At 36.2% G+C, this 13,708-nt stretch overlaps 1 protein-coding gene and 1 non-coding gene across 2 annotated transcripts; both read left to right on the top strand.

The window, feature by feature from the left end:
- The first annotated feature begins 8,801 nt into the window (after window positions 1–8,801).
- LOC107848080 (60S ribosomal protein L10a-1) lies at window positions 8,802–12,917 on the top strand. The gene is made up of 5 exons (XM_016692749.2): window positions 8,802–8,939; window positions 11,374–11,593; window positions 12,114–12,279; window positions 12,390–12,595; window positions 12,689–12,917. The coding sequence occupies exons 1-5, from the start codon at window positions 8,935–8,937 to the stop codon at window positions 12,740–12,742; spliced, it is 651 nt and encodes a 216-aa protein (XP_016548235.1). The 5' UTR covers window positions 8,802–8,934; the 3' UTR covers window positions 12,743–12,917.
- Window positions 12,918–12,987: 70 nt separating this feature from the next.
- LOC124889172 lies at window positions 12,988–13,114 on the top strand. Its single transcript, XR_007047784.1, has one exon. It is a non-coding gene; the product is annotated as a small nucleolar RNA snoR86 (small nucleolar RNA).
- The last annotated feature ends 594 nt before the right edge of the window (window positions 13,115–13,708 follow it).

Genomic DNA, 13,708 nt, shown 5'->3' with positions numbered 1-13,708 from the left:
AGGCAACTCTTTCTTACCTTCTACCACATGTAAAACACTATCCATGAACGCTCTACTTAGGGCATTTGCCATAACATTGGCCTTGCCTGGATGGTACAGCACACTCATATCATAGTTCTTTAATAATTCTAACCATTGTCTCTGCCTAAGATTCAATTCTCTCTGGGTAAACACATACTGCAGACTCTTATGATCAGTGAAAACATCAACATGGACACCATACAAATAGTGTCTCCAGATTTTCAAAGCAAACACAACAGCAACCAACTCAAGGTCATGGATGGGGTAATTTTTCTCATGGGGTTTCAACTGTTTAGAAGCATAAGCTATCACCTTACCCTTCTGCATCAATACGCAACCCAACCCAACTTTCGAAGCATCACAGTACACCACAAAACCATCAACACCATTAGGCAAAGTCAAAATAGGGGCTGAAGTGAGTCGAGTCTTCAACTCCTAAAAACTTTTCTCATAAGATTCGAACCACAAGAACTTCACTTTCTTTTGGGTCAACCGAGTCATAGGAGATACTATAGAGGAGAAACCCTCAACAAAATGGCGGTAATAGCCAGCTAAACCCAAGAAACTTTGGCTATCAGTCGGAGAAATAGGTCTAGGCCAATTTCTAATAGCTTCGGTCTTTTGGGGATCAACTCTAATACCCTTGAAAGAAATGATATGACCCAAAAAAGCAACTGACCTTAGCCAAAACTCACACTACTAAACTTGGCAAACAACGTGTGATCTTTAAGGGTTTGCAAGACAGTTCGGAGATGATCAGAATATTCATCCTCACTACGGGAGTACACCAGTATATCATCGATGAACACTATGACAAACATATCCAGATATGGTCTGAACACTCAATTCATGAGGTCTATGAAAGCTGCTGGGGCATTAGTTAACCCGAAAGACGTAACAAGAAACTCAAAAATGGCTATAATGAGTTCAGAAAATGGTTTTCAGGATGCCACACTCTCTAACTTTGAGTTGATGATAGCCGAAATAAAGGTCTATCTTTGAGAAATAACTTGCACCTTGCAATTGGTCAAACAAATCATCTATTCTCGGAAGGGGGTACTTATTTTTTACGGTGACTTTATTCAGTTAGCGATAATCAATGCACATACGCAAAGAGCCATCTTTCTTTCTCACAAACAACACAGGAGCACCCCAAGGAGAAATACTGAGCCTTACGAAGCCCTTATCTAGTAGATCTTTGAGTTGCTCTTTCAACTTCTTAAGTTTTGCAGGGGCCATATGGTAAGGAGAAATAGAAATGGGTTGAGTATTGGGAAGAAGATCAATCCCAAACTCTATCTCTCTATCAGGAGGTATACCTGGGAGATCATCCGAAAAGACATCAGAAAACTCATTGACGACGTTAACAGACTGGAGAGTTGGAGTCTCAGACTTAGTGTCTTTAACTCTAACCAAATGGTAAATACACCCCTTGGAAATAAGCTTTCTAGCTTTGAGGTAAGAGATAAAATGACTCTTGGGTGACACAGAATTCCCAGACCACTCAAACACGGATACACCCGAAAACTGAAACTTGACCACTCGAGTCCGATAATCAATAGAGGCATAAGAAGAATATAGCCAGTCCATACCCAGAATCACATCAAAATCTACTATGTCTAACTCAATCGGATCAGCCAACAAGACTCTATGAAGAACGGTAACAGGACACTTTTTATACACTTTCTGGGCAACAATTGAATCACCCACTGGGGTAGAAACTAGGATAGGCTCAGGAATAATCTCAGGACTCATTTTAAAATTCACAGCAATCAAAGATGTAACATATGAGAAACTGGATCCAGGATCCAACAAAGCATACACACCAAATTGAAATATACGAAGCATACTAGTAACAACATCGGGAGAGTCTTTCTGTCCTGGTAGGATGGTAAAGCATAGAATCTATTCGAGCGCTGCCCGCCAGCATTGCTAGAAGAGACGCCCTGAGCTGGGGTTGGGTGAGTCGCTGGAACTGGAGCACTAACATCTGAGTCTGGGTCTGAGGGCAATAGTCACAATGCCCTTGTCCATCCTGTGGACAATCTCTAACTCTGTGACCCATGTCACCACAACACTCACCCGAATGAGCCCTACCACACTTAGGACACAGGGGACGATTTGGCTTACTGCCAGCACTGTACTGGGAATTGGATGCATATGACCTGCTACCTTGATCCTGCCTATCTCTAGGCACGGGAGCACTAGCAGATGACGGTGCTGGCATAGACGAACGATCCTGATACTGAGGGCGACTCCCTCCCTGCGATCTAGTCTGACCCTGTCTGTGTTGCTCAAACCTAGCTCTCTTATTCCCTCTCATTCTATCTCTCTCCTTAATCTTGTCTGCATCAATCTGTTGGGCATGAGTCATCAACCTAGAAAGATTCATCTCACTATTCAGCATAGCAGACCTACACTCCTTAACCACATAACTAGATACTCTAGTCACAAACTTACTCATACTAGCCCAGTTATCAGCCACTAAGTTAGGAGCATACTTGGCCAACTGATTAAACTTTAGACAACACTCCCTAATAGTCATAGAGCCCTGTCACAGGTTTATAAACTCTTCCACCTTCGCCTCCCTCATCTCCAAAGGGAAAAACTTATCCAGGAATGCATCCTGGAACTCTTGCCAAGTTAAAGGGATAGCTCCTTCACCTCTACCTTTCCTCCAAGCAACAACCCAGTCATAAGTAAGGTTTTTTAACCTATACGCAGCCAACTCCATACTATGTTCCTCAGATACATACATCACCTGAGTAATCTTCTGCACCTCCTCTAAAAACAACTGTGGATCCTCATCAGACTTGGACCTATAGAATTCTAGCGGATTCATCCGCATGAAGTCACTGATCCTGGCAGTATCTGAATCACCTCCATGCTGCTGTGGAGATGGGGCTGGGTTGGCCTGAACATTTACAGTAACAGCTTGGGCCAGTGCCTGAAAGGCTACTCGAAATTCAGCATGAGATACGTTTTCATTCAATGGGTCAGCGGGTTGAGGTTGCTGACCATCATTATTTCTTCTCGCTCGACGTAGAGACATATTTTTTAAAGAGAAGAGCATAGCAGAGAGAGACACTTTAAGTACAATAGACTTCTGAAAGAAAGAATCACACTTTTTCCTAAAACGTCTTGTAGCCTCTTGATTATAGATGTGGTGCGCTACACACCGATGATCAAGACTCTACTTAATGCGGCTTGTCAGACTTCCTAGGATACCTTAGAACCTTAGGCTCTGATACCAAGTTTGTAATGCCCAGGAAAATGGGCCTCGAAGCGTCACACGGTGCTTGAGGCTACGAGTAGACCCAAGCTAACCCTTTGAGCCATTTTCATTTAGTTCAACACAAATCAACGGGGTTTCCATAAATAACTCTTAAATATCAACAGAGTAATCATCATCCAAGAATAGAAGAATTTTAGAAAGATAAGAAAATATGACTTATTAGTCAACTCCCAACATCTTTACTAGTCTGACAAGCCTCTAAGAAAATCAATAAAACCAACAATCCATTGAGACATGCCCCAACTGACTCATACTCAGTTATCAACTATAAACAATTCCGTGAAACCAACATCAGACATCATGTCCGCGGAACATGAGGACTCACCACAATAGAGGATATAGAGCAACATGCCCGAAGAATCACTATCGAACCTGGAACTGAACACCTAAACCTACATTCTGAGAAAATACAGCCCACATCCAAAGATGTGGGTCAGTACCATGGAAAGGAACCGAGTATATAGGAGTGTATGCAATTGTATAAACATCATCATCATAAATATTTATAAGAAATATGCCGGATGTATGAAAGACTCACATAGCCCGAAGAAAATCATCATAATCATAAGAGGATGAAATAAGTACAATAACACATGTGAGTCATCATATAATTTGTCAATCACTTTCAGTTCATCAAGAATATCAATTCTCATAATGTAAATATCATTTAAATCTTTTGAAAGAATAACTTTTACAATTTCACTTTCAAATCACTTCACCATTCACCATAGACACAAGGAAACACACACACACTGGGCGGTCCTATAACCGACATAAACCATGTGAGCTATATGGAGTCCAACGTACAACCCATGTTGGGGAGAGTCGTCCTATCCTTGCCATCGAAGTAGGACTATTGATATCAAATCCACACAAACTAGTGATCACTATATAAATCAGCCTCAGGCTCACTCCTATGGGGGCACGTAGTTCTAGGAAAGTAAGGTCGCTTTATACCTCTCACTCGGTGCTAAAGATTTCTCCCAGACTTAGCTCAGATCATTTCAAAGACAATCCACAACAAAACAATTTCAGTAATATATAAATATACATCGGGAGCCATCATGCTTCTCATCTATCAAAATCAACCACGTTGTGGATTTCTTTCACACTCGAGTTCAAAACAACTCCATTAAGACCAAAAGGTCAAATTATTCAAAATATCTCAAATATTCAACATCAACGTGCTTATAACACACACTTTCTCAAAAAAATATAATTTCCAATGGGGATTCACGACCCAAATATTAAAATCATGATAAATATCGTTCAAGATTCATGCTTTATATCTCCACACATGTAAATTCATCTTTCAAAATCATAAACATCAAGATTTCATAATAATCATCATAAGATATGGGTTCATGCTTCAAATTCGTAAAAAATCAAATAAAAATCATGCCTTTGTAAAGAAAAGTACTTTTGGGCACAAGAACGAAAGAGAGTTCTTGTTGAAAAACCCCACATACCTTGAATGATGAACTTTAGATCGATACTCGTTTTTGAGATGTTAATCGTGCCTTTGAATGATGGTTCTTGGAGTTCTTGAACTAGGAACTTGGAATATTGAATAAATTTGCAGAATTAATGGTGGATTTTGGAGGTTCTTGAAGTTGGATGTAGGAGCTTAGAGTTTTCTGGGAATTTGATGAAATATTACATATAATGCTTCTAATAGGCTTTAATATAGGGTTTGAATGGATTTTGGGTGAGGAAGAATGGCCAAAACGCCCCTAAAAATTAAATAATTCTCGAATCTGTTCTTTGGTGGACTGTTTTGATAGCCTGAAGTAGATCAACCATAACGTTTTACTCCAATATCTAAATTGGATGAAACTAATTTCATTAGAAAGAGGACTCTCATATCTTTCCGTTGATATATAGTATCTCACCCAGATCATTGTGTACGATGAGTTATGATCATTTGAAGTTGACCTAAATTTTTTTTTTGATAGGCTGAAGTAGATCGACCAGAACTTTTTGCTCCGATAGACAAATTGGATGAAACTAATTTCATTGGAAAGAGGACTCGCAGAGCTTTTTGTTGATATATAATAGATCACCCAGATCAATATGTACAAGGAGTTATGATTGTTTAAAGTTGGAGAAAAAATACGCCAGGCCTCAGTACTTTTTCCTGCATGTTTTACAGTTCACTACTATTCACGGTTCGATCGGAATATTCATAACTCGTCGCTCGGGTGTCCATTTTGGATGATCCACATATCGTTGGAAAGATTATTTGATACTCTACGCAATGGTGGGTCATAATCTAAGACATTCCATACAAAAAATTTATAATTCATTCTAGAAGATAGAACCCAACATGTTTACGCACAAAATTTCAACGAAAAATTTCCCGGGGTATTACAGAATGAAATTCCAATAAAAAAGTCGGTTCCATCATCTTGAATATTTCCAGATTGTGTCAAAGAGAAGAACTGTACATCGTATTGGTCGCATCAATGGGCGTAGGTATTTGATCATCATCTGAAATATTCATGTCTGGATCATCCAACCTATCATCAAAGAAGTCTTTTTTTTTTCTTCTTCTTCTTCTACATTCTGGTTCTCATTCTCTCTCGTATTTTCAACCATGTACACCCTTAACACCGGCCTGGTTGAATCACTTAGATAAGAACGCAACCGAACCTGATCGATTATCTTGAAAGGCAATACCCTCTAATTTTCAAAGAAGTTGTGCATGTAGCTGATGGTGAATTCTTCTGGTTGATAATTCAGTCCACAAAAGCTGATGATTAAGTTCACAAAATCATCATACGAAACATCACTTTGGACTGTCATAGGTATCGTCTCTAGCATTTCACCCTCCTTTCAACGTCATACATATTGATTGCTCTTCTCGACCCAATGACTATGACAATCCACCCCTATTGTTATTAATCCCTCCATTAGTGGTGCCTAAATAAAGTCATTTGTTAAAAAAAGTTGATAGTGATTTCATAGTGTCGTGAATGAATCCCAACAGATGTGTTATCTGTTGCAATAGGTAAGTGATGAGTCGCAACAGATTCTTACCTGTTGGGATTCATGTTATGGGTTTGAATATCTATTGCAACAGATGAATCGCCTGTTGGAATTGATGTTGTAACTAAATCACCTTTGAAGCTGATTCCAACAGATGAGTGACAGTTGCAACAGATAATTAACCTGTTGCGACAAATGACTTACCTGATGCAACAGGTTATTAATCTGTTGTAACCTATGTTGGAATCGTGTTCAGGTTCTGTTGCAACAGGTAACTAATCTATTGCAACATATATGTCAAATATTGCAACAGATGAGCCATCTGTTTAAACATAAATCCAATATATCAGTCTTCCTTTGAAATAGATGTCTCATCTGTCGCAACAGATGATTTATCTGTTTAAACAGATGGATTTTATGTTGGATTCATGATTGGGTTCTATCCATTGTTGGAAAACAACAACACAATAGCAGTTACCTAAATGACAAATTCAATTAAAAATCATAATTTGACTTACCAACGTCTTCTATGAAGTAATGCAAAGTGGAAAGTGATGTTAGAAATAAAATTTGACCTAAGAAATTGGTCAAATAGCAACAGTAGCGGTAACAACAACAACAACAAATGGTGAAACAAGAACAAGATGAAGATGATAATGAAGTAGAAGATGATGATAATGAATGAAACAGCAACAACAATGAACAACAAAAATCTCTAAGAGAGAGAAATCAACAAAGGGTGAGAAGAGAGAGAGAAAGACGTCTTTTTTTCCTCCATTTTTCGTTATATAGGCTAACATTTGGATCAAAGTGTAAATTTTAAAACTTGTGGGTTATTTTCAAACTTTCCCAACTTTCTTAATCCATAATAAAGTAATTGTCACCTCCACCTAATAATTAAGATTTGTGTCACCTACACCTCATTTTAAAACTCTTTTGTCACCTGTAGCCCAATCCCCCTACTAAGTTAGTGCTTGGGATTGCTTATTTTTCAAAATAAGCACTTATTTTGAAAAAAAATAATTTTTTAAAAAATAAAGTTGTTTGGGAAATTTGTAAAAGTGCTTTTAAAAAGAAGCATAAGTAAGTTTTTTACTTTTCGGAAGAAGCAAAAAATTTTTGTTCTTCAAAAAAAGCAGAAGCAGAAAATTATTTTTTTCATGACAAAAATATTTCTATCACTCACTCATTCACACACATATATCCCTTATTAATTAATTAACATATCTTATAATTTTGATTAAAATTTAATTTTAAAATTTTATACTTCTTATTTACATCATAATTTTTTATGAAATAATTTTTTTTCATATATAGTGATTTAATTTATGAAATAATTTTTATATTCATTTTTTGTTTGATATTTTTAAAAAATATTTAAATTATTTAAGTAATATATCATTATTTAATATTTTTAATGTATAAAAATATTAATTAAAAATTTTAGAGTACGTACTTTTTAATTAAATAAAAATAAAATTTTAATTAAAAATATTATAATAGATATTTGAAAAAATTTCTCTATAAATTGATTTTAGTAGCAAAAGTCTATTAATACATGTCCTTTTTGGTCATTTGCCTCAAAAAAATACTTCTTGAAAAAAATTATTCAAACACAATTTGTTTATCAAAAACACTTTTCAAACGAATTTATCAAAAACAAATTATTATTTTTTCAAAAGCACTTTTCTGAAAGCTATTTTATAAAAGTGTTTCTCAAATAAGTAGTTTTGTAACGGCAAACACAAACGGGCTCTAAGTAAAAGTCTTTTTTTTTTGGCAAAGAACATAAATAGCATTTTGAATGAAATTATTGAGACAAAAATAATTGAATTTAAATTTTATTTGCTTACAGTTTTATACAATAGTGGTACAAATTTGATACATATCCATATTAGATATGTATTTTCTATATAAAGATACAATTTCTATATGCATTTTACACACATATATATATATGTATATATATATATTATATACAATAATGGGATAATTTCTACGCACATAATATTAAAAGATACATATTCTATGTAACGATATATTTTTTACCCATAAATGTGTTGTTCTATTTTTGTATACAAACTGTATCAATATGGTATATAAACTGTATCTGAACTATCTGGTCAAAATGACCCGAATTCTGAAATGGTCATAGTATGAAATTTGTTCGGACCGATTGTCATGAATGTCCAATGACCCAAACATGGATGAATTGTTTTGAAAAAAGGTCAGCTCATATCTTTTTCTCTTTTTTCAATGTATAATCTCATAAATGGAATAGAGAAATTATTTTAAATAAACTTTCCATTCAAATAAAACATGAAAGATTATTTTCATGTCTATTGGGAGACAAATATTGTGGCGAATAAACTTTTTTATATTATATTAATTATATTAGCTTTATTATATAATTAAAAATAAACATATACTTTTAATATAATCTTATTAAGTTGTGTGTATTGACAAACCAAATGGCTAAGATTTAAATGTGGCTAGTTGGTGCTATTTATCCAAAGCCCAAATATTGCTCTGTAAGCCTTATTTTTTGGATATAACTTACAACACTTATCCGACCCAACTTTCTTCGCTCTAACAGCTCTTACAAACCCTAGAAAAATATTTTTGAGCCAATGAGGTATGTAGAAAGCACTAACTTTTTTTTTTTTTGTTGTTGCTATAATTTTTTTTTTTTTTTTAATATTTTGGTTTTGTTAATATAGTAATACATGGATGTTTTTGTATTTTATATGGTTTGGTAGGGAAGTAGAAAAAGCTAATTTGTATGAATTTTTTATGTTAATTTGATGAACTTTTGTGGGTTTTGGTTATTTTTGTAAATGGAAAGTGGAAAACACTTGTTGGGGTGTTGAATTGAGGAATCTTTTTGAGCTATGAGCTTTGTAGAAAGCTATAAACTTTTTATTTTTTTTGCTACATGTTATATATGTGTGTTCTTTTATTTTTTGCTTTTTTGGTGGAGTGTGGATGGTTTTGTATTTTTTTGGTTTGGTGTGGATATTAAAAAGCTAATTTTTATGAATATTTGATGTTAATTTGGTGAATTTGTTGTTCAAGTTTGATGAATTTTTGTGGGTTTGGGTTGTTTTTGTATTCTGTGTAATAGAAAGTGGAAAACACTTATTTGGGTGTTGAATTGAGGGAAAAATCATGGGTCTTTTTGAGCTATGAGCTATGTAGAAAGCTATAAAGTTTTTATTTTTTTCTCTACATGTTATATATGTGTGTAGCAATACACCCTCTGCCAGAAATGCAAGGTAATACTGCGTATAAGACACCCTTGTGGTGAGGCCCTTCTTCGGACCCTGTGCATAGCGGGAGCTTTAGTGCACCAGGCTGCCCTTTTATGTTATGTATGTGTTCATTTTTTTTCTTACTTTTGTTTATTGTGGTTGAATGTGGATGGTTTTTTATTTTTTTGTTTGGTATGGATATTAAAAGGCTAATTTTTATGAACATTTGATGTTAATTCGGTGAATTTGTTATTCAACTTTGATGAATTTTGTTTTTCAATTTTGCTGCGTACACTTTACTCTTTACCCTCCCCAGACCCCACTATGTGGGAATATACTAGGTATGTTGTTGTTGTAATCTGGTTAGGACTATTAAAACGCTAATTTGTATGGATATTTTATGTTAATTTGGTGAATTTGTTGTTCAATTTTGATAAATTTTTGTGGGTTTTGGTTGTTTTTGTACCCTGTGTAAATGGAAAGTTAAAAACACTTTTATTGGCGTTGAATTGAGGAAAAATTATGGGTATTTTTCGTCGTAAAAGTACTATTGTGGGGAGTTTTTATTTATGTGAGAAGTGAAATCAATGTGTCCCAAGGAGATGTGAGAGGTTGGGTATGATGGGTAGAGGAGAGAGGTAGAGTTAGGACGAAGAGCTATTGGGGAGAGTTGATTAGACGGGATTTGGGACATGTGCTGGTTAGAGGACATGACTTTGGATAATAGGGCATTGAGTTCAAGGATTACAGTAGAATGTTACTCCCTCCGTTTCAAAAAGAATGATGTATTTTGACTTGCACGTGTGTAAGAAAATAAAGAATACTTTTGAATCCTGTGGTCTTAAATTAAGTTTTTGTCAAATGTACCAAAATGTCATTTAATCTTGTGGTCTTAAACATGCCACGTGGAAAGTTGGAATTGAACTGTTGCCAAAATTAGGAAAGGGTCATTTTTTTAAAAAAGAACGAAAAGGTAAAGCAAGTCATTCTTTTTGAAACGGAGGGGGTATTAGGTAGTCGTATTGTCTAGTCTCAATTATTAGCGGCGTTGTCTTGTTTCTCTTATCAGTGTTAGTATTTTTTTCCCTCCTGTTTTATTGTATTTCTTGTTATTATTTGTTGTTTCCTTGAGTCGTGGTAAGGTCTGCATATACTCTACCCTCCCCAGACCCTACTTTGTGAGACTACACTGGTTATGTTGTTGTTGTACTTGTTGTATCCTTTGTGTCGGTTATCATATTACATTTTGGTGCTACTAATATCATATTATTTTTTGGTGCTACTAGTAGTCTCTACTATATTCTCTTTTCCTTGTTTTGTTATGCTTTACTTGGGTCGAGGGTCTATCGAGAACAACCTCTCTACCTCATAACGTATGGATAAGGCTGCATGCACACCACCTTCCCAGTGGTGGAGCTACATATAAGGTAGGGGGTTCATCCAAACCCCCTTCGACGGAAAATTGTACTATATATACATGGTTATAATTATTTTTTATGTATATATAGTAGATGTCGAACCCCCTTCGGTTAGTTCGGATGTTCACTTGTGAATCCCCTTGGTGTCAATCCTGGCTCTGCCACTGCACCTTTCCCAGACCCTGCTTCTGTGATTTCACTGGGTATGTTGCTGTTTTTGCGACGAATATGTTATTTCAAAGAGCTTTTTGTCGCTTCTGTCGTGTTTTAATGTTTGGATATGATTTTGAAGTGTGCATCTATCTTTCATTTGTGTTGTAGTTAAGAACATTAGCATACTGTTTATTGTTTGTCTTGTCAAATATTTGCATATAATGATTTAATTTTAAATTTTATACAGTAAGCTTCAGAGTGAGGCTGTTAGAGAAGCCATCTCTACAATTAAGAATGATTCTGCTGAGAAAAAAAGAAAGTTCTCTGAGACTATCGAGCTCCAGATTGGGCTTAAGAACTATGATCCCCAAAAGGACAAGCGTTTCAGTGGATCTGTGAAGTTGCCTCACATTCCACGCCCTAAGATGAAGATTTGCATGCTCGGAGATGCTCAGCATGTGGAGGAGGTAATCATTCTTTCCATGCTAGTTGGTGTCGCTAGCTGTGCTGGATTTGCTAGCTTGTCTGAGAACCGTGGTTAGACATTTTCTTTATGTAATTGCTTGGCAGCTCGATAATGCGTTAACTTGGCTTAAAGATGCAATGTCATCAGAAGTCCCGTTAGTTGTGATAGACAAATCTGCTTATTAGTTGAGCTAACAGCCTGTCCACGCCATGAAGGTAGGCGTAAAGTCTGCATACATCCTACGCTCTCCAGACCCCACTTGTGCGATTACACTGGCAATGTTGTTGTTGATGTCTATTTCGAGATTGTGCATAAAGTCTGCATACATCCTACCCTATCTGGACCCCACTGGTGTGATTACACTGGCTATGTTGTTGATGTCTATTACGAGATTGTCTAGTTTTTAGTTTATGATGTTTAAGTTCATATGTTCTGGTTGATGGTAAATTGTGGGTACTAATGTTGAAAATATTAAAAGTTACTGTTGGGTGATAATCAGAACTTGGCACATGTGTATGCAGGCAGAAAAGATCGGTTTGGAGTACATGGATGTCGAGAGTCTCAAGAAGCTTAATAAGAACAAGAAGTTAGTTAAGAAGCTTGCAAAGAAATACCATGCTTTCTTGGCTTCAGAATCCGTCATCAAGCAGATTCCTCGTCTCTTGGGTCCTGGTTTGAACAAGGCAGGCAAGTTCTATAGATTGTTTACGGTATTTTGTATGACACTTGTAGTACTAATAATAGCTCTCCGAAATTTGTTCTTTCTTAAAGTGGCTACTCTTCAATTATAAATGCAGGTAAGTTTCCTACCCTTGTTACCCACCAAGAGTCTCTCGAGTCTAAGGTTAACGAGACCAAGGCTACCATCAAGTTCCAGTTGAAGAAGGTGCTTTGCATGGGTGTTGCTGTTGGAAATTGCGATATGGATGAGAAACAAATCTTCCAGAATGTGCAAATGAGCGTGAATTTCTTAGTCTCGTTGCTAAAGAAGAATTGGCAGAACGTAAGTCCCTCTGGCCCTCACTGTTCAGTTAACTTCGAATCATTGTTCAACACCGGACTCAATGTTCTCTTTTTGATTGTTTTATCACAACAGGTAAGGTGTTTGTACTTGAAGAGCACCATGGGGAAGACTCAACGTGTCTTTTAAGACACGATCGTCTCACTTTTGGAGCTTTCGGTTCATTCTTGTAAGAGAATACTTCTGAAATTTTTGGATAGTAGTCATCCTCAGGGGTCCTATATTGTTGAGACGAATTCTTTTTGCAAGCGATATTAGCTCTGTTCTTTGTTCTCTTATTTATCGGACTATGATTTCTTTTGCATGATAATCGTCATTCATCCCTTATCTTCTTGTTCTCCTGGTTTTCTTAGTTTGATTAAAGCCAATCAGCAGGGCAAGGTCGTCTCAATAAACAATGACGAATACTTGCGTTGAAGGTTGGCAATATATTTGAATAAGCGACTCTCCGTGCCTTTCAAATATCATTTTGACTATGGCCTCGAACAAAATCGCCACATTTTTTGATCCCTTCTTCAGTATTTTTGTTTTCCAGATATGAAAGATATCTTCATTGAAGAAAAGCAGTTGCTTTTTAGGGGTCGTTTGGTAGAGCGTGTTTAGAGAAGAAGTAGAAATTGAATTTTCAAGATTTCATATCTTTCTCAAATTCTTTTAGCAATGAACATGAGCAAATAGAAATTGGGTATTTGGGTACAACAGTGTTTGGGTTGGTATATGGGTATCGGTCCTAAGCCGGGGGTCTATCGGAAACAGCCTCTCTACTTCTCCTGAGGTAGTGGTATGGTTTGCGTACGCTCTACCCTCCCTAGACCCCACTAGGTGGGAATACGCTGGGTATGTTGTTGTCATGTCTCCGCAGCTATTGCTGAATAAAGGTGTAACCTCCGACTGCCTCTTCTTTATCCTTGATCTTGTTTATTAAAGCGGTAAATATCAAATTAGACGTGAAAACAATGGATTAATTACATAGTATATTTTTTGCGTCTTTCTTTTCTACTAAACTCTGTCGTGAGAAGAAAGAAAACTCGCTTGTATATTTTGGTTCACTACAGAGAGCTTCAAAGGCACCAAACGTTGAGCTCAAGTGAATCA

The sequence above is a fragment of the Capsicum annuum genome, chromosome 11 (genome assembly GCF_002878395.1).
Source record: "Capsicum annuum cultivar UCD-10X-F1 chromosome 11, UCD10Xv1.1, whole genome shotgun sequence".
Taxonomy (NCBI): domain Eukaryota; kingdom Viridiplantae; phylum Streptophyta; class Magnoliopsida; order Solanales; family Solanaceae; genus Capsicum; species Capsicum annuum.
This window is presented reverse-complemented; position numbering and strand designations above follow the sequence as displayed.

What these genes read in the sequence shown, in the direction of transcription:
- LOC107848080 (XM_016692749.2), top strand. An exon ending in TCCTGGTTTGAACAAGGCAG is followed by an intron (nt 12,280 to 12,389) that starts GCAAGTTCTATA and finishes TTATAAATGCAG; the next exon opens with GTAAGTTTCCTACCCTTGTT. An exon ending in TAAAGAAGAATTGGCAGAAC is followed by an intron (nt 12,596 to 12,688) that starts GTAAGTCCCTCT and finishes TTATCACAACAG; the next exon opens with GTAAGGTGTTTGTACTTGAA.